At 49.5% G+C, this 22,031-nt stretch overlaps 1 protein-coding gene across 4 annotated transcripts in view; it reads right to left on the bottom strand.

Annotated features, from left to right (window-relative positions):
• Dnai2 (dynein axonemal intermediate chain 2) overlaps window positions 1–22,031 on the bottom strand; it is a 35,776-nt gene that overhangs the window by 4,400 nt on the left and 9,345 nt on the right. For 3 of the 4 annotated variants that reach the window (XM_040750020.1, XM_021226979.2, XM_040750021.1), the window contains 8 exons: window positions 21,437–21,558; window positions 19,490–19,632; window positions 17,694–17,807; window positions 11,177–11,316; window positions 9,625–9,747; window positions 4,418–4,641; window positions 2,011–2,146; window positions 1,034–1,180 (listed from right to left, as the gene is read on the bottom strand). In XM_040750020.1, the coding sequence (XP_040605954.1) occupies window positions 1,034–1,180; window positions 2,011–2,146; window positions 4,418–4,641; window positions 9,625–9,747; window positions 11,177–11,316; window positions 17,694–17,807; window positions 19,490–19,632; window positions 21,437–21,558 (1,149 nt within the window). The remainder of the gene's footprint in view (window positions 1–1,033; window positions 1,181–2,010; window positions 2,147–4,417; window positions 4,642–9,624; window positions 9,748–11,176; window positions 11,317–17,693; window positions 17,808–19,489; window positions 19,633–21,436; window positions 21,559–22,031) is intronic. The other variant, XM_040750022.1, reaches the window with a different exon arrangement.

The raw sequence follows: 22,031 nt of genomic DNA, 5'->3' as shown, positions 1-22,031 counted from the left end.
AAAAAAATCTATGCCATAGCTGAGAGATATATTATGTATTGAACTACTTCCTTTGAAATTAAAGGTGTCAGCATGTAATTACGCATCAAGTAAATTTGTAACTGCAAAAATGCACCTCTGAGTATGTAAACCTTGAACATTTGCTTTTATTTATTTGTATTCATGTACTGGATACAAACAAACAACTAAGCCAGATATGGTGGCGCATGCCTTAAAACCCAGCACTCAGGAGGCAGAGGCAGGTGGATCTCTGTGAGTTCAAGGCCAGCCTGGTCAACATAGGCCAAGCCAAGGCTACAAAGTAAGATCCCGCCTCAAAACAAACAAGTACATACTTGTTCACAGTGCTAGGGACGTAGGGCAGCTGTTAAGAGTGCCTGCCTAGCAGAAATCTGGCTGCATAAACGGTACGGTGGCACACACCAGCAACCCCAAGTCTCTGGAGGCCAAGGCGGGTGAATCAGAAACTCAAGGTCATCCTTGAGCAGGGACACTGAGTTACTCAGTTCCAAGGAGGTCCAGATACACAGGCTACAGTGAAGAATGTCCTTGGGGTAGGCAAGATGGTGATTTTGGTCCTCAGCTCAGACATGAGGCCTCTGCCTCAGGCACAACCACCAGGCTATCCTGGCTTCAACACCAAGAACTTCAGTCCTAGTGTCCCCACGCTACTGGGGAATGAGCCCCAGGGTGGGGAGAGGGGTTGTGTTGGATCTCAGTACTCTATCATCCATCAGGCAGATCACTTCCATTGTCTTCTCTGTGGACGAATGCTAAGCCTTTAACTGAGAGACTCTGCTGCCAAAAAAGTCCCATTGTTTTACTCTGTCAAACCTCTTTGATTTACAGCTGAGAAACTAAAGTCTGGGCATGCGAGTGACCTGGCCAGGACTGCTGGATGCTAGCAACGGCGCAAAGGCAGATCAACAGTTTGGTGACGCCGCCATGCTGCCCTGGCCAACAGTGACAGCCCGTTTCTCCTGACTCGGCCAGGTCAGGACCTGTGCAGAGTGGGCCTCGCCCTGGCACTCACGGAAGATGCTATGTTCTTCTCATTCCTCTGCAGGGTGGAGAGACTGCTGGAGACCTCCAGCAGAGTGGTCGTTCCAAGCTGGGAGCCACAGGCGATGAGACAGCCGGTGTCCTGAACCCGGAGGCAGAAGAGGGCCTCATCACACACCTGCTCAAGGGTCAGCAGAGACAGGTAGAGCAGGAAAGAAAACTAAAGTCACAAGTATCCCATTAGCTGGCCCTGTTCAAACACCCCCAGTAATACACCCTTCCACGGCGGAGGAGGTTCGTTTGCTGACAAGACCCTCATTGTTGGTGTAACGCCATTTGTGCTATGGATCACTGAGCTCCCTGGCCTCCCATGGCTCCAGCCAGTGACCTCAGCTACAGTGTGCTGATATAGGGTGATGGGGGGGCAGGGGCTGCAGACAATCTGCATATAGGGGGTCTGAGTATAGGGATCACTATTGGAGAAGGGAGAAAATGTCTACTTCTCTTAAATTATCTCCTGTCTTATTGTTGTTTGAGTCTGGGTCTCATGTAGGCCAGGGTGGTCTTGAGCTCACTGTGCAGACAAGAATGGCCTTGAACTTCTGATCCTCTGGCTGCACCATCACACCTGGTTTCTGGCACACTACAGACAGAACCCAGGGCCGTGTGCCCACTAGGTCAGTGTCCCACCAACTGAATAAACTCGTTTCTTGTGGTCCTGGTGCGAACTCAGACTTGATGAACGCTAAGCAAGTGCCTTGCCACTATTTAAATCCCCGGGATGATTCTTCTACATCATCCCAGCTGCAAGTCTCCTGGCCCCTCAGTTCTGCAGGAACCCATGCTCCCAAGGCCAGAGTGTAGCTGGGCAGAAATCACATTGCCCAGAGAGACCCTGTCCGAGTGCACCTACTACCTAGAGCAGCAGCAAGACACACATACATACATGCACCCAACCCCCCACCCATCCAGAAAGGACCCCGGAGGGAGGGAGGGAGGACATGTGACCTTCAGGCTGAGGGCAGGGTCACACTGCTTGAACACCAAGTCCCAGATGTCCAGGGTCCCATCCATCTTGGTGGTGAAGAAAACTGCTGGTCTCACGGGGCTCCAGGCTCCATCGGAGAGGTAAGACATGTGGTACCTATAGGAGCCATGTGGTGAGTCAGAGCCTGTGTTGGGAGGGAGCACTAAGGCTGGCTGGCCCATGGTGCCTCTCGCTGAGGCTCCCACAGGGCCGGGTTTCTCTGAGTCCTTCTGGGTAGGAAGTTCTTTCCTGGGTCTGACCTCCAGCATGGCAGCCTCACTCTTCCATGGTTTCTCAGGATGAACTTCACAGGGGGTGTGGCTCTCCCCCATCGGCTGGCTGGCCATTGGTATTTCTCACAGAGTCAGAGCTGCTGGAACTGGGATCCCAGGAAAGAAATGCCCAGGAAGTTCACAATTCTGAGATGGGAGCTGGCTCTGTTTCCTCCTGGCCCTTATTTTAGATTTTCAAAAGCTTGTTTGGTGAGCAGGAAATACATTTGTTTAATAGTTTTAAAGACATATTTTTTACGTGTAAGTTTATATGTGTGTGGGGGCATTTGTGCCACAGCACGAGTAGGAGGGCTGAGGACAACTTGCAGGAGGGTTCTGGGGATCAAACACGGGCTGTCTGGTCCACACAAGCACCTTCATTCACTGTGGCATCTTACCAGGCCAACAGAGATTCAGCCCTCAATGTGGAATGTTTTTAAACTCTGTCTGTCTGTCTGTCTGTCTGTCTGTCTGTCTGTCTGTCTGTCTGTCTGTCTGTCTTTCCTTGACTTTTCTTCCAAACCCATTCCTCCTCCTCCAAAGAGGTATAGCTGAGGCTAGACTAAAATTTCCAGCTTCATTTGCTTCATATGAACAAACAGTTGATCCACAGCAGAAGAAATGATCCTAACAAGAAGAAACTGGAGATATTTGTTTGAGACAGTTCTCACTGTATAGCTCTGGCTGGCCTAGAACTGGAAGAGATCCGCCTGCCTTTACCTCCTCGATACTAGGGGAAAAAGGTGTGCGGCACCATGCCCAGCTGACTGGAGATTTTATTTAGTTTAATTTCTACTTTATGTGCATTGGTGTTTTGCCTCCATGGATGCCTGTGTGAGGGTGTCAGATCCATCGACAGGTGTGAGCTGCCCTGTGGTTGCTGGGAATTGAACCCAGGTCCTCTGGAAGAGCAGTCAGTGCTCTTAACCCTGAGCCACTCTCCAGCCCCCAACTGAAGATTTTTGAAATTTTTAGTGTAAGTGTATTCCAAATACTACATGAGACATATTCATACTCATTGGCATTGGCTGGGTGTGGTGACACAGCTTCCTTCCTTCCTTCCTTCCTTCCTTCCTTTTTTTTAAACAGGGTTTCTCTGTGTAACAACCATGGTTGTCCTGGAACTTGCTTTGTAGACCAGGCTGGTCGCAAACTCACAGAGACCCGCCTGCCTCTGTCTCCCGAGCGCTGGGTTTTAAAGAACATGCGCCACCACTGCCCAACGACACAGACTTTTAATCTCAGCCACTTGGGAGGCAGAGGCAGTGTCTTAGGGTTTCTACTGCTGTGATAAAACACCGTGATCAGGAGCAGCTCGGGGAGGAAAGGGTTAATTTCCCCTCCTACTTCTAGGTAGATAGTCTGTCACCCTGGGAAGTCAGGGTGAGAAAGAACCCTGAAAGCAGAGGCCACAAGGGAACAAGGCTCCCTGGCTCACCCCTCAGGCCTTGCACACCCTGGCTCTCTTACACACCCAGGACCACCTGCCCAGGGGCAGCACTACCTTCAGGGGGCGGGGCCCTCCCGCATCAATCATTAACCAAGATGCAGATGTGCATACAGGCCATCTGATGGAGGTGCATCCTCAAATACGGACGTCTCTTCTCGGGTTAACCCCAGCTTGTATGGAGTTAACAAAACAAAACAACCAAGACAGGTAGGCTGATCTCTGTGAGTTTGAGCCAAGCCTATTTACACAGAGAGCTCTAAGCCAATCTGGTCTACACAGTAGGACCTGTCTCAAAAAAAAAAAATCTAAAGTGTTAACCAGGCATGGTGATACACACCTCTCCAGTACATGCGAGGTAGAGACAGAAACACAAGGCATTCAAGGTCATCATTAGAACGTCCTTTAAAACAACAACAAAAATTTTAAATGAAATTTAAATTTCACTTAGAATGTGGTTTTTTGTTTGTTGGGTTTTTTTTTTTTTTTTTTTTTTTGCTTGTGGGGTGGTTTTATTTTGTTTTGTTTTGTTTTAGACAAGGTCTTTCTATGTAGCTCAGGGTGCTTCAAACTTGGGATCCTCCTACTTTGGCCTCCAGAGTGCTGGGATTGCAGGCATGAGCCGCCATGCCGAGTCTGTGAAGTGGGTCCCGTGCCCCTTCTGCTTACCTGGTCCACATGATAGATGACTCCCTACTGTCCTCAGACCAGATGCGGGCTGTCCAGTCACCAACCGTCAGGAAGTTCTTCGGGTAGAAGGGGTTTCTCTGGAGGGCATAGATGGGGCCGTGGTGGCCTGAGAAGGTACAGACGATCTTCTCAGCTGATGTCTTGGCCTTGCGGTTGCAGGAGATAACGATGCCCTGCTCCGTGCCCACCATGAACTTGGTTGGCTGTGGGGGGACGATGATAAAAGAGGAAGGTGTCATGAGACATCAGCTCTAGGCTGGACCCACGTGACCTTGGCTCTGGTGTTCTCTGAAGGGTCACTAGGAGGGCCCTCCACACAGCTATCACTGCAAGCACTATGCAGTGTGTGTGTGTGTGTGTGTGTGTGTGTGTGTGGTGAATGTGCATTTGTGTGCAACAGTGCGTATAGTCCAAAGGAGACTTTGGGTGTCTCCCTCTACCACTCTGCCTTGCTCCTTTGAGGCAGGGTCTGTCACTGAACTCGGAGCTCTTGTTTCAGAGAGGCTGGCAGCCAGCAAGCCCCAGTCACCCTCCTGTCTCCGTTCCCCAGAGCACTGGAGTTAAAGAAAGCGGGTGCTTTACCACAGAGCCACCTCTTCAGCCCCAGGAAGCATTCTGTCATATGATTTTGGATATTTGTCTATATGTAGAATAACCAAGGCCTAGGAGTAGACACAGTGTGGCTCAGACCATGCCGAAGCCGTCTCTGGTACCATAGTGACCATGCCGCCAAATCTGACAACCCGAGTTTGATGCCTAGGACCCAGGATGGAAGGAGAGAGAACCAACTCCTGCAGGTTGAATTGTCTCCGAGACCTCCACAGGTGCATTACACATAGGTGCACCAGTACATGTGTGCACATGCCAGGACATGCACACAAACACATACACGCACACACAAAGTTAATGAACTTTAAAATTACAAATAAAAGCAGGAAAAGGGCTAGGAGTGCAGCTCAGTCCGCAGAGTACTTGTCGAGCAGACACGGAACCCTGGCTCAGACCTTACACAGCAGGCATGTGGTGCGTTCCTGAAATTCTGTAGTCAGGCGCAAGAGACAGGATCAGAAGTTCAAGGTTCCCCCCAAACACTTAGCTAGTCTGAGGTCAGCCTGGACTAAATGAGACCCTACTTTAAAAGAAAGGAAAGAAGCCGGGCGTTGGTGGCGCACGCCTTTAATCTAGCACTCGGGAGGCAGAGGCAGGTGGATCTCTGTGAGTTCAGAGACCAGCCTGGTCTTCAAGAGCTAGTTTCAGAACAACCTCCAAAGCCACGGAGAAACCCTGTCTCGAAAAACAAAACAACAACAACAACAACAACAAAAAAAACAAAAAAGGAAGGAAGAGAGGCAATTGCTGTATGACCCTTCTTTTTAGATGTCCCTAGAGTAGGCCAGGTCATCAAGGTAAAGAGTGATGAGAATTGCTTGGGTCTCAGGGAGAAGGAAATGAGGACCTGTTTTTCTCACAGGCATAGGGTTTCAGTTTTTGTTTTTTGTTTTTGTTTTTTGTCTTTTGTTTTTCTCTGGCAGGAGAGCTGGTTATTGGGAAGGAAATCATATGCTTCACTTTGAACATTTGAAAAATCAGTTAAAATGAGTGCTAGGCAAAGAGGTTTGTTAGTTTTTTTCTGTTTTCCTTCCTTCCTTCCTTCCTTTCTTCCTTTCTTTCTTTTGACATATGGTCTAACTTTGTAACCTTAGCCGTCCTGCAACTTGCTGTGTAGACCAGGCTAGCCTTGAACTCCCAGGGATCTGCCTGCCTGTGTGCCTCTGCTGGCACTAAGGCTCAAACCATCAAGCCCAGCTTTAACTGGAAAATGTAGAAATAACCACATTCCTTTTGAGGAAGGACCGTGTTAAAAGCGTGAGTCAGCAGAACCCACACAGCTATGAGGAAGTGCCATCGTGTTTATCAGTAACATAGGAAGCGGGGCTCCTGCCCACCCAGACATGGTAAATAACATGTCACATCTTGATAAAGAGCTTCAGCTTTGAAAGACAGGAAAATTGCTGAGCCAGTGGCAGGGAAGGGCGTGTGACACTGGGTAGAGCACCGCTGAATTGGCCCTTCAGAGCGGGTTAGCTAGAGCAGACCTGTAAACCAGCACCAACTGGTGGAGGCAGGGGCATCGGAAGTTCAAGGTCATGAGTCTGGAGGTGGCTCCACGGATGAAGGACATAACCGCCAAGCTTGATACCCTGAGCTGAGTCCCCGAGACCCAAACGGTAAAGGGGAGAACAGACTCCCACAAGTTGTCCCCTGACCTCCACAAGCATGCCCCCCCACCAAAAATAAATACTTAAAAATGTAGTATCTTTTTTTTTAAGTTCAAGGTTGTTTTTGGCAAGATAGTAAGTTCAAGTCCAACCTGGGATACAAGGGACTTGTCTAAAATAAAAAACTAAGAGACACTGGAGATATCAGTTAAGAGCACCTGTTGCTCTTGCAGAGGACACAGGTTCGACTCCCGGCATGGGCATGGTGGCTCACAAACGCAGCTCTGGTTTCAGGGGTGCTCTCTTCTGACCTCTTCAGGTACCAGGATTGTAAATGCAGGCAGTAAACTCACACACACAAAGTAAATAAATCTTTAAAATAAATGAATAATAGCCGGGTGGTGGTGGCAGCGGCACACGCCTTTAATCCCAGTGCTCAAGAGGCAGAGGCAGGCTGACCTCTGCTTCAAGGTCAACCTGGTCTACAGAGCCGGTTCCAGGCCAGCCAGGACTACACAGAGAAACCCTGTCTTGAAAAACGAGAGAGAGAAAGAGAGAGAGAGAGAGAGAGAGAGAGAGAGAGAGAGAGAGAGAGAGAGAGAGAGAGAGAGAGAGAGAGGTAATTTTATTTGAAGCATGCAGAGACTGGAAGATGGGTTAGTGTTAAAATGTTGGCCCCAGGTTCAGTATTCATAACAAGAGACACAGAGACAGAAAGAGAACACAAACTGAGCTTCTAAGTTGGACATCAAATAAAAAGACCAAATTTGGGGGGGGGTCCTGAGAAAAAAGCAATTACGCCAGCCATGGGGTACCCGTAAGTGGCCAGGTTCGAAGCACCCAACCTGCTTGTCTCAGACATCACATTGGGGTGGAGATGAATCAGAGCTGGGGGTTCAGCTTTATCAGGGTGCTCAGACCAGGGTGCTCAGTTTACTGTCACCGAGACTCTTCTTGTCTGGGGGAAGCAGGGATAAAACCAAGGTCTTCCAGGAGCACGGTGGCTGCCCATGTCTGGGAAAGGCTGTGTGCTCAGGGACCAGCCTGGAGAAGAGGGGACGTTACATCTATAGTGCAGCCTAGAAATCCCAGCACTGGGGCACAATGTCTTACCGAGCCCCGAGTTCAGGGGCTCCTCCTGTGCCATGGTGGCAGGGAAACTGGTTTGTCTTCCAACTTATCAACCCAGGGTGGAACTCTGGCCGGTGGCTGAGGATCCCCGGGGCAGGTGTGAGGCCAGAGCCACCCAAGGTCCTAGGACAGGACCTTGAGCAAACAAGTGACACCCCCAAAGTGTGGGTAGGGGGACAAGCTTGGACCTCAGCAAGATGTAGAGGAGAGACCAGCCCAAGCCAACAGCCACCTGCAAATGTGATTTTCTTGCTTTATTTAGTGAGAGGGTGTTTGTTCCTATGACTGCTCAGCTCAACTTTAAGCTTTGTGATTAAATTTTATTGGTTTTTGGTTTTGTGTGTTGGAGGCATGGTCATACTATGTACTCCTGGATGGCCTAGAACTCTGTATAGACCTAGCTGGCCTTGAATTTTCAATGATCCTTCTGCTTCTGGCTTCAACTTTGAATTATTATTATTGTTATTATTATTATTATTTCCCTCCAGAGACAGAGTTTCCCCGTGCAGTCCTAGCTGTCCTGGAACCCGCTCTGTAGACCAGGCTGATCTTGAACTCACAGAAATCCATTCACTTGTCTCTGCTCCCCAGTGCTGGGATTAAAGGTGTGTGCCGCCGCCGCTGCCGCCGCCGCCGCCACCACCACCACTGGAGTTTTTGAATTTTTTTCTCTTTTTTTAATTTTATTTTTAAATTTAAATTCAAATTAGAAACAAGGTTTCTTCACATGTCAATCTCACATCCCTCTCCCTTTCCCTCCCCTCCTCCCACCCCCTCCTACCACCCATCCAATACCCCCTCCTTTCCCTGGGGAGGGTGAGTTCTTCCATGGGGGTGTCCATAGTCTGTCATTTCATCCAAGACAGGGCCTAGAACCTCCTCCAAGAGTCCAGGATGAGATTGCATCTCTCACTGTGGGATGGGCACCCAATGTCCATTTGTATGCCAGGAATAAATACTGGTCAACTACCAAAGGCCCCATAGATTGCCTAGGCCTCCTCACTGACACCCACATTCAGGGGGTCGAGTTTTTTAATTTTTATTTATCATCATCATCATGATTATCATCATGGTGTGTGTGTGTGTGTGTGTGTGTGTGTGTGTGTGTGTGTGTGTGTGTGTGTGTGCACCATAGCATACTATGTATACACAGAAGTCAGAGGACCACTTCCAGGAGTCAGCTTCCTTAAATAGTGGGATCTGGGAATTGAACTTGGGCCATCAGGTTTGTGCATTAGATGCTTTTGCCCACTGAACCCTCTTTGCTGTCCTCTTGTTTTCTGTTTTGTTGTTGTTTTGTCTTTTTTTTTTTTCAAACAGAATCTCACATTTGCTATGCATGACCTTGAGCCCCTGACCTTTCTGCGCCCATCTCAAAAGTGCTGGCCTCACAGTCATGTACCACCATTCCTGGCCTCTGGGGTTTCCTTGCCCCTTGAGACTTGCTCTAATCGTGCGCAGACACGATTTCCCACCAGATTTCCCACCAGGCTCCTCTGCTCTCCCTTCCTTCCTCAACACCTTTTTCTTCCCCTGGGGAAGGGAAGTGACCAGCCTGAGGCCTCAAATGAAGCCAAAGCAGTGTGGATACTGGTCCTGACCAGCGATCATCCCTCCCAAAACTGTGCTTTTCTGGTTTTAAAGCTTAACTCTGCTCAGAAGGGCGGGCCTCAAACCAGTGAGCATAGAGGCCTTTGTGGAAGTGCTCTGCTGCCCCCTGCTGGAACAGCACGGTAAAGCCTTCACATGGCGTAAAGCTGCCTCGGGAAGGGCTTCCTCTCGTGTCTCCTACACCAACCCCCGCAAGTGAAGATGAGGAGAGCAAGAAACACCCACCAAAGTAGACTCGAACTCCAAGGAGATTGCGCCCAGGGCGTTCTCCAGCTGTTCCTTTCTGGAGATGTCCATGATGACCACCTCGGTGGGCTCGCTGATCTTGCGAATGTCCCACCACATGACCTGGCATGGGAAGACAAACGAGAATTTGAGGACCCTGGCTTTTGCCCCTTGAACCATCCAGAGCCTCAAATGATGTGGGACCAATGAGAACAAACGTATTTGTAAGATTCACAAAGGCCAACTGTGTACCATTCAGACGCGGGCACCAGACTCTCCCTATGTAGCAACATCTAGCAAGGTGAAAACAGGACCCAGGCATGGCCATATGTGCCTGTTGTCCCAGCATCCAGGAGGTGGAGGCGGTAAGCTCAGCAGTTCGAGGCCAACCTGGACTACATGAGATTCGATCTCAAAACAGAAACAAACAAACAAAAAATCAAGGCAGGGTAGCATTCCCACTGCCAGCAATGTATGCCATAGATTTGCCTGTGTAAGTATGTAAAGATCCGGGCACATATGCATGTCTCACTATTCCTTTTGTGATGCTAACAGAATGTAAAATCTTCTTAAACAAATCATAATGTACCCACGCCAAGCAGTCAACGTGCACAGAATCGGGCTTCGTGAAATTTGAAGCGCCTGCTGAGTAGGCTCAGGGGACGCAGCAGGTGTAGACAGGTGTCACACGTGCAGAAGGGGGAGGGCAGAGAGATGGGTGTTTGCTTGAGTACGCAGAGAGCACCTCTCAGGGCGGACACAGAAAACGAACATCCCAGGGAGGGGCTGGGGCGTTGGGGATAGAGGCGGCATTTCAGAGACTGCCCTTGAATCCTTGGGATCATCCAGTATTCCATGTTAAAAGGGGGAGAGTTTAGGGCGGTGAGATGGTTCCGCAGGTAAAAGTGCTTGCACCAAACCCGAAGACCTGAGTTTGATCCCCAGTACCCACGCGGGCACCATGGTATGTACCACTGCCCCCAAATAATTCTTCCCCCTCTGTACGCCTGCCTCTCTCTCTCTCTCTCTCTCTCTCTCTCTCTCTCTCTCTCTCTCTCTCTCTCTCTCTCTCTCTCTCTCTCTCAGTGTAGCTCAGTGGTAGAATACATCCTACGCGCAAGGCCCTGGATTCCAGCCCCAGCACCACACAATAAAAGAAGTGACACAAAACTGAACATAAGGCAATGTTCTCTGGATGCCTCTCATGGGTCCCCCTCCCCTCCCCTTTCCTCTCCTCTCTCCTTCTCTCCCCTCCCCTCCCCTCTCCTCCCCTTCCCTCTCCTCTCTCCTTCTCTCCCCCTCCTCTCCCCTCTCCTCTCCTCCTCCTCCCCTCCCCTCCCCTCCCTCCCCTCCCCTCTTCCTCCCCCTCCCCTCTCTCCTCCCCTCCCTCCCCCTCCCCTCCCCTCCCTTCCCCTCCCTTCCCCTTCCCTCTCCTCCCCTCCCCTCCCCTTCCCTCTCCTTCCCTCTCCTCCCCTCTCCTCCCCTTCCCTCTCCTCTCCTCCCCTCCCCTCCCCTCCCCTCCCCTCCCCTCCAGGGTCCAGCCAGGTGGTACCTGCCCATCCGTGGATGCTGAAAAGCACTCAGTGCCTGTCTTTGACTGCAACCAGATGGTGCCATACACTGGGTCTCGGTGGCTGAACTCGATGGTGGACAGCTCTGCCACCAGGCTGCCCTTCCGGGTGTCCCAGCAGGCTGACGGGGAGAAGAGGAGACTATGAACTGAAGGTGCCAGAAAAGCAAACCAACCTAACCTGTAGTAGAGCTTTTCTTGTGACCGAGCAGAGTTGAAACTCTGAGGTTGAGACCAGCCTGGTCTACATATCAAGTCCCAGGCCAGCCAGGGCTACATAGTGAGATCCTGTCTCAAAAAACAAAAATAATACACAAGAAGGATGTCATCAGATACTATGTGAGGCCTGTAACAGGCTTCCTGTACTGTTACAACCCACCTGCCTGTTATTTTCACTGATATTGGGCAGTAGGAGGTGGGTGTTCACTTACTTTGTTTTGGGTTCCTTGAGACAGGGTTTCATGTAGCCCAGGCTGGCCTCAAACTTGCTATGTAGCTAAGGATGGCCTTTAACTACTGAGTCTCCCGCCTCCACCTCGGGAGTTCTGGGTCTGAAGGCTTGTGCTGTCACTCACGGCTTCACCACTCTCTGAGAAAGGCCTTGGTTGGTGGTTTTTCTGCTGTGCAGCTCTAAGAACTTTGGGAAACTATTGTCACTTTGTTCTTTAGTATCTGGTGTCACCTGTCCAGACCATGGTCACTCATATTTGACCTTAGAACTGTCTTTCACTTTCCTTGGAGGTGAGAGCTGTGTTTGGGGGCTGGTGAGTGAGTGTGTGTGTGTGTGTGTGTGTGTGTGTGTGTGTGTGTGTGTAAGAAGCATGGGACTGGAGGAACACTGCTTCTCTGAGGTTGGATTTTTAGAATCAGGGCTACATTCGAACCAGCCTGTGTTTCCTACCAGCCGCGCACAATCTATGCAGAGACTCAAGGAGCACAGATTTCATTCATTCCATCATGCCCCAGACATGTTCTGAGACCACCCTACGCCCTGGTGAAGCTCCTGGGAATGGACCAGGCTCAGTACTGGGAGGGGACAGGAGTGGGGTCAGGAGGTAGAGAGGCTGGGCTGGTTGGTAGGGAAAAGTGGCAGAGAGAGAAGGCTGAGGGTAGAGCTAGCTAAGCAAAGGGGTGAGACCAGGACCCAAGGCAGGGGAAGCGCAGCAGAGGCCAGAAAGTAAGAATGTGGGCAGATCTCCCTGCCCTCCCTGAAGTACAAATGGAGGGGCAGCTGGAGCGATGGCTTGGTGGGTAAAGGTTATTTTCACGAAGCCAGATGACCTGGGTTTGATTCCCCAAACCCACCTAGTAGCTCACAACCATCTGTAAATCCAGTTCCAGGGGATCCGTTACCTTTGATGGCAACTAGACATACACATGGTACACAAAATAAATCTAAAAAAATTAATAATGAACAATAATAAACAAAGCAGGCTGCTGAGACAGCATCAGGTAAAGGTGCCTATTGCTGCTCCATAACCTGAGTTTAACCCCGGAGAGCCACATGGGAGTAAAGAACCAACTCTGTCAAGTTGTCCTCTGACCTCCACCCATATGCCGTGGTACCCCGCTGTCTTGTTAGGGTTTCTACTGCTGCAAAGAGACACCATACCATGGCAACTCTTATAAGGAAAACATTTAATTGAGGTGGCTCGGTTACAGTTTCAGAAGTTCAGTCCATTCTCATCATGACAGGGAGCGTGCCAGTGTGCAGGCAGACGTGGTGCTGGAGCTGAGAGTGCTACATCTTTCATGCAACAGGAAGTCAACTGCCACACTGGGCAGCACTCCAACATAGGAAACCTCAAAGCCCGCCCCCACAGTGACACACTTCCTCCAAAAAGGCCACACCCCCTCCAACAAAGCCATTCCCTATAATCCCATTCCCTATGAGATTATGGGGCAAATTACATTCAAACTACCACAGCCTCCAACACAATAAAGCTTTAAATTGTAAATTAAAAGCTAAAGAGAGTTTAATCCCAGCACTCGGGAGGCAGAGGCAGGCGGATCTCTGTGAGTTCGAGGCCAGCCTGGTCTACAAAGTGAGTTCCAGGACAGCCTCCAAAACAATACAGAGAAACCCTGTCTCGAAAAACCAAAAAATAAATAAATAAATAAATAAAATAAAATAAAATAAAAAGAAAATAAACAGGGATGGAAGATGGTTCAGAGGTTAAGAGCACTGGCTACTCTCCCAGAGGACCTGGATTCAATTCTCAGCACCCATATGGCAGCTCACAACTGTCTGTAACTCCAGTTACAGGGGATCCAACACCCTCATATAGACATTCATACAAGCAAAATACCAATACACATAAAAAGAAATACTCATGGGTGTGCTCAAGATCCTGCCGTTATCTCATCTTTGTGCTTTGCCAACAAAGGGGTAAAGCTTGCCTGCCTGCCTGCCTCCTGCCCTGGTCTGGCTTGTCCTTCCTCCTGAGAGCCATCAAGGGTCCACATACTTACTCAGAACCATTTCCAGGAAAGATGATTTTGGAAACCAGCAGACATACTTGCTCATAAGTTTTGACCTAGTAGGCCCCAAGTCCAAGGCTTTTGTCCTTGGCCTGGCCAGGCCCAGAAATGTTTCTTTGACTAACTTGCTCTGCAAAACAACGCTTCAGGGTGGGTTCCGAGATCCCAGAGACACAGCTGGAGTCTGCTTCCTGTGGAAGCAGGACCCCAGGGCTGAGCCGTTGTGAGCCAGTATGAAAAGTCACTGAAAGGAGTCATGAATAATGAATGAGTGAATACTGAATAAGTCATGACAACAGCTTGGCTATGGCCTTTATGGCTCAGACAATGGATAATATAGCAGGGCAATGTATGGGGCCCTTAGCTGTGACACAGCCTGGCTCCTCCCTTGGGGATAGACCTGGGCTTTTCTCTCAGGGAATCAGGAGTTTAAGGCTAGCCTGGCCTACAAAATAAGACACAGTCTTTAAAGCAAAAATACATTAGGAAGCTGGAGAGATGGCTCAGTGGTTAAGAGTGTATACTACTCTTGCCACTGGATCAGACTTGGGTTCCCAGCACCCACAGCAGGAGGCTCCCAACTGCCTATAACTCTGATGCCCTCTTCTGGCCTTCAAGGGCACTGCACTCAAGTGCACATTCGCACATAATCAAGTAACAAAAGACAAAAGCAAATCGGAAAACAAGAGCAATTAAACCCAAAGCAAAACTAAACACAGTGGCTCAGATTTATAATCCCAGAGCTCAGAAGATGGGGCAGGAGAATTAATGCAAGTTTGAGGCCATCCTAGGCTACACAGTGAGTTCAAGTCCTATTTGTGATTCATATGGAGACCCTGCCTTACAACATAAAATGATAAAATAATTTAAAAAGCCCAAATAGCCAGGAATGGTGGTGTGTGTCTTTAATCTCAGCACTCGGGAGGTAGAAGCAGGCAGATCTCTGAGTTTGAGGCCAGTCTGGTCTACAATGCAAGATCCAGGACAGCCAGGGCTACACAGTGAGAGCCTCTCTTAAACAAACAAAAATGAGAGCTGGATATGGGAAGCACACCCAGCACTTGGGGGTGGAGCCAGCAGAATCAGCAGCCTGGGCACATGTACACACACACACACACACACATATAAACACATACATACACATACACATATACACACACATGCACACACACATACACACACCAGAGCACATGAACACACACACACACACACATATAAACACATACATATACATACACATATACACACACATACACACACATGCACACACACATACACACACCAGGGCACATAAACACACACACACACACACATAAACACACACATACACATATACACACACATGCACACACACATACACACACCAGGGCACATGTACACACACACACACACACATAAACACATACATACACATATACACACACACGCACACACACATACACACACCAGGGCACATGTACACACACACACACATATAAACACATACATACACATACACATATACACACACATACACACACATGCACACACACATACACACACCAGGGCACATGCACACACACACACACATATAAACACACACATACACATATACACACACATGCACACACACATACACACACCAGGGCACATGTACACACACACACACATATAAACACATACATACACATACACATATACACACACATGCACACACACATACACACACCAGGGCACATGTACACACACACACACACATAAACATATACATACACATATACACACACATGCACACACATGCACACACATGCACACATATAAACACATACATACACATATACACACATACACACACATGCACACACATGCACACACATGCACACACATGCACACACACCAGGGCACATGTACACACACACACACACACACACGGGCACATGTATACACACACATACACACATAACTGAAACAGAAAATGTTATAAAAATTGAAGTAAAAAAATATAAATGAAAGAACCAGGTGGTGGTGGTGCACACCTTTAATCCCAGCAGTTGGGAGGCAGAGGCAGGAGGATCTCTGTGAGGTCGAGGCCAGCCTGGTCTACAGAGTGAGTTCCAGGACAGCTAGGGCTGTTACACAGAGAAGCCCTGTCTTGAAAAAACAAAACAAACAAAAAAAGTGAAAGATTGACAAATTGACACACACACACAAGCTCCAGGTATTGAAAGCACACAGGAATCGTGGGTGATGAATGGTGTGTTAGAGAGTCGGGTAATCTAGATGAAATGGAAACATCCCAGAACATCAGGCGCTGCCAAGGCAGTCAGAAACAAACCTGGCAGAGTAGGGGCCCATCTGTAATCTCAGCACTAGGGAAGTGGAGGCAGGAGAATCGTAATTCAAGGTCAACCTTGGCTATTTTACTGAGTTTAAGTCCAGCCTGGGCTACATGAGACTCTGTGTCAATAAGAACACGGGGGGGGGACGAGAAGGGGGGATGTCAAGAGTCACAGAAACCAGAGGACTGAACTCATTCATTAGCTCCCAGTAAAGAGTAGCCCAGGGGCTGAGAGACATCACTGGGTAAAGATACTTGCCAAGCCTGACAACCTGAGTTCAATCCCAGGACCCACAAGGTGAAACGTGAGAACTGATCCCCACACATCCTCCTTGGACTCTCACAGACCCATCCCCCACCTCACCCCTGGCCGCCTCCTCAGAACCACCTTGGGGAGTTCAGCTGTGTACCCTTAAGAAAGGATTATCCCAGCTGGCCTTGTTGACTGCACTCTAATAGAGGGGAGGCAGTCAGGGGACCCCCACCTGAGTATCAGGCTGCCCTACCACCCATTGTAGCCAGCACCGCCCTAACTACTGCCCTAACTGCCTGGGGGGGGGAGGTGCATGTTGCTGGGCACCTATCCCATGAACTTTTTCCAGATTGGACTCCACGATGGCCCTTAACATTCCTCCATGGCTGACCCTGGTCCTTGATTTTATTTGAACTATAGCTTTAAAACAAAACAAAACTACATTTCCTGGGGCAGTGGTTCCTTTAAATCCCAGCACTTGGGAGCCAGAGGCAGGCAAATCTCTGAGTTCGAGGCCAGCCTGGTGTACAAAGTGAGTTCTGGGACAGCCAGGGCTACACAGAGAAACCCTGTCTCAAAAGATCAAAACCAAAACAAAACCCTACATTTTATTTATTTATTATGCGCATACATGTGTCTGTGTGCCTAGGTGCAGTGGCAGTCGGGTGAAGGTCAGAGGTCAACTGCTGTCTCTGTCTACCGTGTGGGCTGCACAGGTCAGCTCAGGTTAGCAGGCTTAGTGGCAGGCACCTTCACCCACGTAACCATCTCCTGTTGCATGATATTTGATCACAATGTGAACCCCCGAGATTGCGTTATTTACTGGGGAAAAAAACAACAAACATGTTTCTAGTTGTGATGTGGCTCAGCCCTAGCACACACACACCTTTAATCCAAGGGCTTTCTGCTTGAATATTGTAAATACAATTAAATAAGTCAACCAGCTGATAGGAGGTGAACACAGGATTATTGAGAGAAAAACACAGAGAGTAAGGAGGAGTCGGGAGGATGGATAGAGAGATGCACAGGAAGGAGAAGCAGGGGGGAGGGGGAGAGGGGAGTGGGGTACACTCAATTTGATGAGTCTTGTTGGAGATGGCGGGAGGCTTTGGCTGAGGAGGAAGGTCAGCCAGGTGCTTTCTCTGCCTCTCTGAGCTAGCCGGCCTTCACCCCAGCATCTGGCTCCTGAGTCTTAATTGGTAAAATCGAACAATTGAGATTTTGTTAAAGACAACAATCTCCCTGGCCTGAATTATAATTTTTAAAAACTTCTTGCTGCCTGGTAATGTCAGATTTACCTGAATGAGTATGACTGGAGGCTAGCCCAAGGTGTCAGCAACCCTTGACTCCCAGGGGACTGCGGTGTTAGCTTCCCGAATGGCCTGCCTGCTAAGTCCAGGCTGGGCCCTGGCGGCCACGTGGGTTAGCGGTGTCCTGCCTCTCCTTACCTATCTGCCCATTGTAACAGCCCCCTAGGAGCACGTGGGAATCCTTGGGGTTGTACTCCAGGGTGATGAGAGGAGAAGATGGCTTCAGGGCAATTTCAGGTCTGTTGGGGTTTTCTAAAATAAAGAGGGGGAAAAATCCATTAGGCCTACATAGAGAAAGGGCAGGGTCGATCAGTTCAGCCCATTCTCCATGGTACAGAGGGTGACATAGACAGCGTGGAGCCCTTCCTCCCCTTGTGGTCTCTTTTGCCTGAATCTTGGCTAGTGGCTTTATTTGGGGGACGTGGAGGTAAGAATCAGGCCCAGGGAGGAAGGGCAAAGTCTCACCCCACCTCCAGCCCCACCAGAGGTGAGGCTCCCAGGGAAAGGGTAAAGCTTCCTCGGGCAGGCTGGAGTGGATGCTGAGATCGTGTACAGAGAATGTCGGCCGTAGCTTTCTTCTCACCAGACATTTGCAGCCTGAAGACGGCTCGCCTACTGGGATGGATCCCACTAAGATGACCCAAGCCTGCCTCCTAGATCCAGCTGTACAGAAACCCTGCCTCCTTGTTTATCTGCATGTGCTGACCCCGTATTCTTGTTCAGCTGTATGCAATAGCCCCCACGTCTCTGTTCAACTCTATACAACAAACACGCTGAGCTTCCTCCATACTGATTTCTCCAGCAGAGAGCCCAGACCGCCCCGCCTCAGCCCTTCAGTGTGTGTCTGTGTTTGTCTTTTCTTCGCTCCTTTGCTGTTTCAGCCAGCCCAAGTCCCAGGATCCATGATTTGATGGCACTGAGGTTTTCCATAAAGTCTACTCTTGGGGCCAGTAAGATGGCTCAGTAGAGGCACTTGCCGTCAAAGCCTGGTGTGACCTTGGTTCCGTCCTCAAAGACCAGATAAAGGTGGAAGAGAAATGACCTCACAGAGTAGTCATCCAACCTCAACTTGTGCACCGTGACACACATGCCCCCCCAAACAATATCTATCTGTCTTTTTGTTTTTTAAAATCTACTGTGACGTGGAGGTGCACGCCTTTAATCCCAGCACTGGGGAGGCAGAGGCAGGAGGACCTCTGTGAGTTCGAGGCCAGCCTGGTCTACAGAGCGAGTTCCAGGACAGCCAGGATTGATTTATAGAGAAACTATCTTGAAAAACAAAAATAAAAACAAACAAACAAACAAAGTCTACTCTCTGTCAATGTTTTCCACCCAGGTCTGAAGACCAGGGTTGAAACTGGAGAGCGAACCTGGGTGAGGGCGGCCGTCAGAATTTGATGAGCTGCAGAAAGCGGCTGCCTGTCAGTTCTGAGTTGTGCCTACATGTTTCATGTCCTTACCATTCCTCCCTGGGGAAAATGGCCTGTCACTGACTGCCATGAGTGAAAGGCAGGGGTCAGGAGTGGTGGGATGGTTTCCCTCTGCTTGGATCCCCGCTTGGTCACATAGGAACCCTTCTGTTATGGGGATTCCATGACTCTGGGATCCCACAGATCCCTGTCTTAATGACCCAGATTAGCAATCTGGAGTTGGGCTGGGGAGGAGCGACTTGGAACACTCACAAGCCGTAGAGTCCATCCCCAGGGTGGAAGGCAAAAGAAGAGTGGACCGGAACCTCCCGGGTCTGGTTTGGCTCTGTGGAGTTGTGCCTGCCCACGCCCACACAGGGAAGAGACAAGAGCCTTCCTCCTGGCCCTGGCGGCGCCCCAGAGTGTCTTTGACCCCTCGTTTCCAGTCTCAGCTCCCTGAGTTTGGCTGGCTGCTGACCTGGCCCCTCAGCCCTCCCTGGCCAGTGGAACCACCTGTTTCCTCACCCAGGTCCCAGATGTACGATTCGTAGCTCATGCCCATGGGGGCTCGCTGGAAGTTCAAGCAGGAATAAGCCACCGCCAGCTTCCTGTTGCCATCAGGGTGCCAGGAGAGGTGGGTGGCTGTCCGCTTGATCTCCTGAGGGTCCCTGGAGGGAGGGCAGGGAAGGCAGAGGATTGGAGGGTAGGGTGCCCCCGATCCGAGTCTATCAGATTCCTTTGCAAAAGATCCAAGTAGATCTAAGCAACCCTATCACTTAGGAATTGATTTTACGAGGTTGAAGCTGCCAAATCCTGGCTCAAGCCTGTAATCCACAACTCAGGCTGGCTTAGGTTACAGAGTAGATGGACCTTGTCTCAATAGATAAATAAATCGATGCAACATAGATAGATAAATGGATAGATAGATAAATAAATAGAACAAAGCGAAACCTACAGAACCGTCCCCCCCCCCAAGTTGACAAGACTTCCTTAAATGGAAAGCCAATCTCAACAGCTCCACCTAGAGGAAACAGCCAGGGAAGCAGATCAGTGAACTTGAGCCTAATAATAATAATAATAATAATAATAATAATAATAATCCTTAAACTGAGGATACCCTTGAATTTCTGGTTCTCCTGTCTCCACCTCCCAAGTGCTGAGACTACAGGCATGCACCAGGACACCCAGTTTATAAGACACTGGGGATCGAACCCAGGGCTTGTGTATACTAGGCACACACCAACACAGGCTGTGTCTCCAGAAAGAAGGTTCCTGTAAAGCCCTGGCTGATCTGATACTGTAGTTTAACACTTTCCTTTCTTCTTTTTAAAGACAGAGTCTCACTGTAGCCCTGGCTGGCCTGAAAAAAATCACTGTAAACCAGGCTTGACTTGAACTCACAGAGATCCGACTGTCTCTGCCTCCCGAGTGCTGGGGCTAAAGGCACATGCTGCCACGCTGGCCCAGTTCAAACACTTACCTGGTGAAAGTTTTGACTGCCAGCCTTATCTCATAATTATGGGATAGAAGAGGTGGAGAACCCAGCCAGTTCACTACTTGGTATTCGTCCAAATGCGTTCAAAACTCCTGTCCAGCTAGGCATGGCAGCACACACCTCTAACCCCGACCCAAGTCCTAACCAAATAAAAGGGAGATCTGGGGGATGTAGTTCATTCGCTAGAGTCTTTGTCTACATGTATGAAGCCCCGAATTTGTCCCCCAGTTCCACATAAAACAAGGGCTGTAATCCTAGCACTTGGAAGGCAGGCAGAGGCATCAGGAATTCAGGGCTAGTGTTGGCTACATAGTGAGTCTAGGCCAGCCTGGGCTACAAGACACCCAGTTTCAGAAAGGAAAAAAAGAAAAAGAGAGAGGAAGGGGAGAAGGAGAAGAGGGGGAGAGAATCAGAGAAACAAGCCCATTAGTGAGAAAAAGAAGGCAGACTAACAGGGCCACAAAGTGTAGGGCATTGATGATGATAAAAAGATCAGCGGGGCCGGGCGTTGGTGGCGCATGCCTTTAATTCCAACACTCGGGAGGCAGAGGCAGGCGGATCTCTGTGAGTTCGAGGCCAGCCTGGTCTACAGAGCGAGTTCCAGGACAGCCTCCAAAGCCACAGAGAAACCCTGTCTCGAAAAACAAACAAACAAACAAAAAGATCAGTGGGTACCAGGAGTTGGGGGTCAGGAGAATGAATAGGGAAAGCAGTGAGGACTTTTTAGGGCAGTGGAAACCTGCTCTGCATTGGACTTTGGTCCAAATCCACAAACCATGAAGCCTGCCTAAGAGTACCCCCTAGTGGAAACCACGGCCTCTGCAGAGCAGAGATTTGGTAGATTGGTTAACTGGCTCTTTTTTTTTTTTTTTTTTTTAAGACAAGGTATTATTCAGCCCAGGCTAACCTCAGACTCCCCTCGATTGGTTAACTGGCTCACCTACCAATCTGACCTGGACCCCTCCCTCTGGAGCTACCTGAAGACGTTGATGGTCTTGGCTGAAGGGGCCTCTTCGGTCACCTCCACGCCATCCTCGTCATCAAAGTATTCCTCGTATATATCAATGGCGTTGTTCTGTTTGATGCAGTGCTCCATGATCTGGGGAGACACCCAGAGTTCTTAGCCGTGAGAGACCTCTGGCCCTACCCAGCGGGGCTATCCCACAGTCTGAGAAGGAACAAACATGGAGTGGTCCCTGCCCTTGTTCCATGGGGGAAGCATCGCCTCCAAAAGAGTTACAACTGGTTCTTAGGGACACAGGTATTCGAGCATGGCCCGTGTAGCGTTTTACATCAAAGACAAACCACCCCAAAGGCCCTGCCTGTTGTTTCTTGTTCAGCAAGGTCTAGCCCAAGCCCAACACCTTTCCAGGAACCTTCTTTGATCCCATCAGCAGGAAATCCCCCCTTAGGAAGCAAATGTGCAAGTCCTTGTCTCCAACAGTGTTCCTTTTGATGGTATCTGGCAAAGTCTGTGCATCTGTCTCTCTGCCTTAGACTCTTGGAGTGAATTAGACTCTTTTGGGGCAGGAAGCGTGTGAGATTCAGTTTGCAGCCTCTGCTGTGTCTGGC

Source organism: Mesocricetus auratus, unplaced genomic scaffold (assembly GCF_017639785.1).
Source record: "Mesocricetus auratus isolate SY011 unplaced genomic scaffold, BCM_Maur_2.0 Super-Scaffold_100007, whole genome shotgun sequence".
Taxonomy (NCBI): Eukaryota; Metazoa; Chordata; class Mammalia; order Rodentia; family Cricetidae; genus Mesocricetus; species Mesocricetus auratus.
Note: the sequence above shows the minus strand (reverse complement) of the source record. Positions and strands in the feature narration are given on the sequence as shown.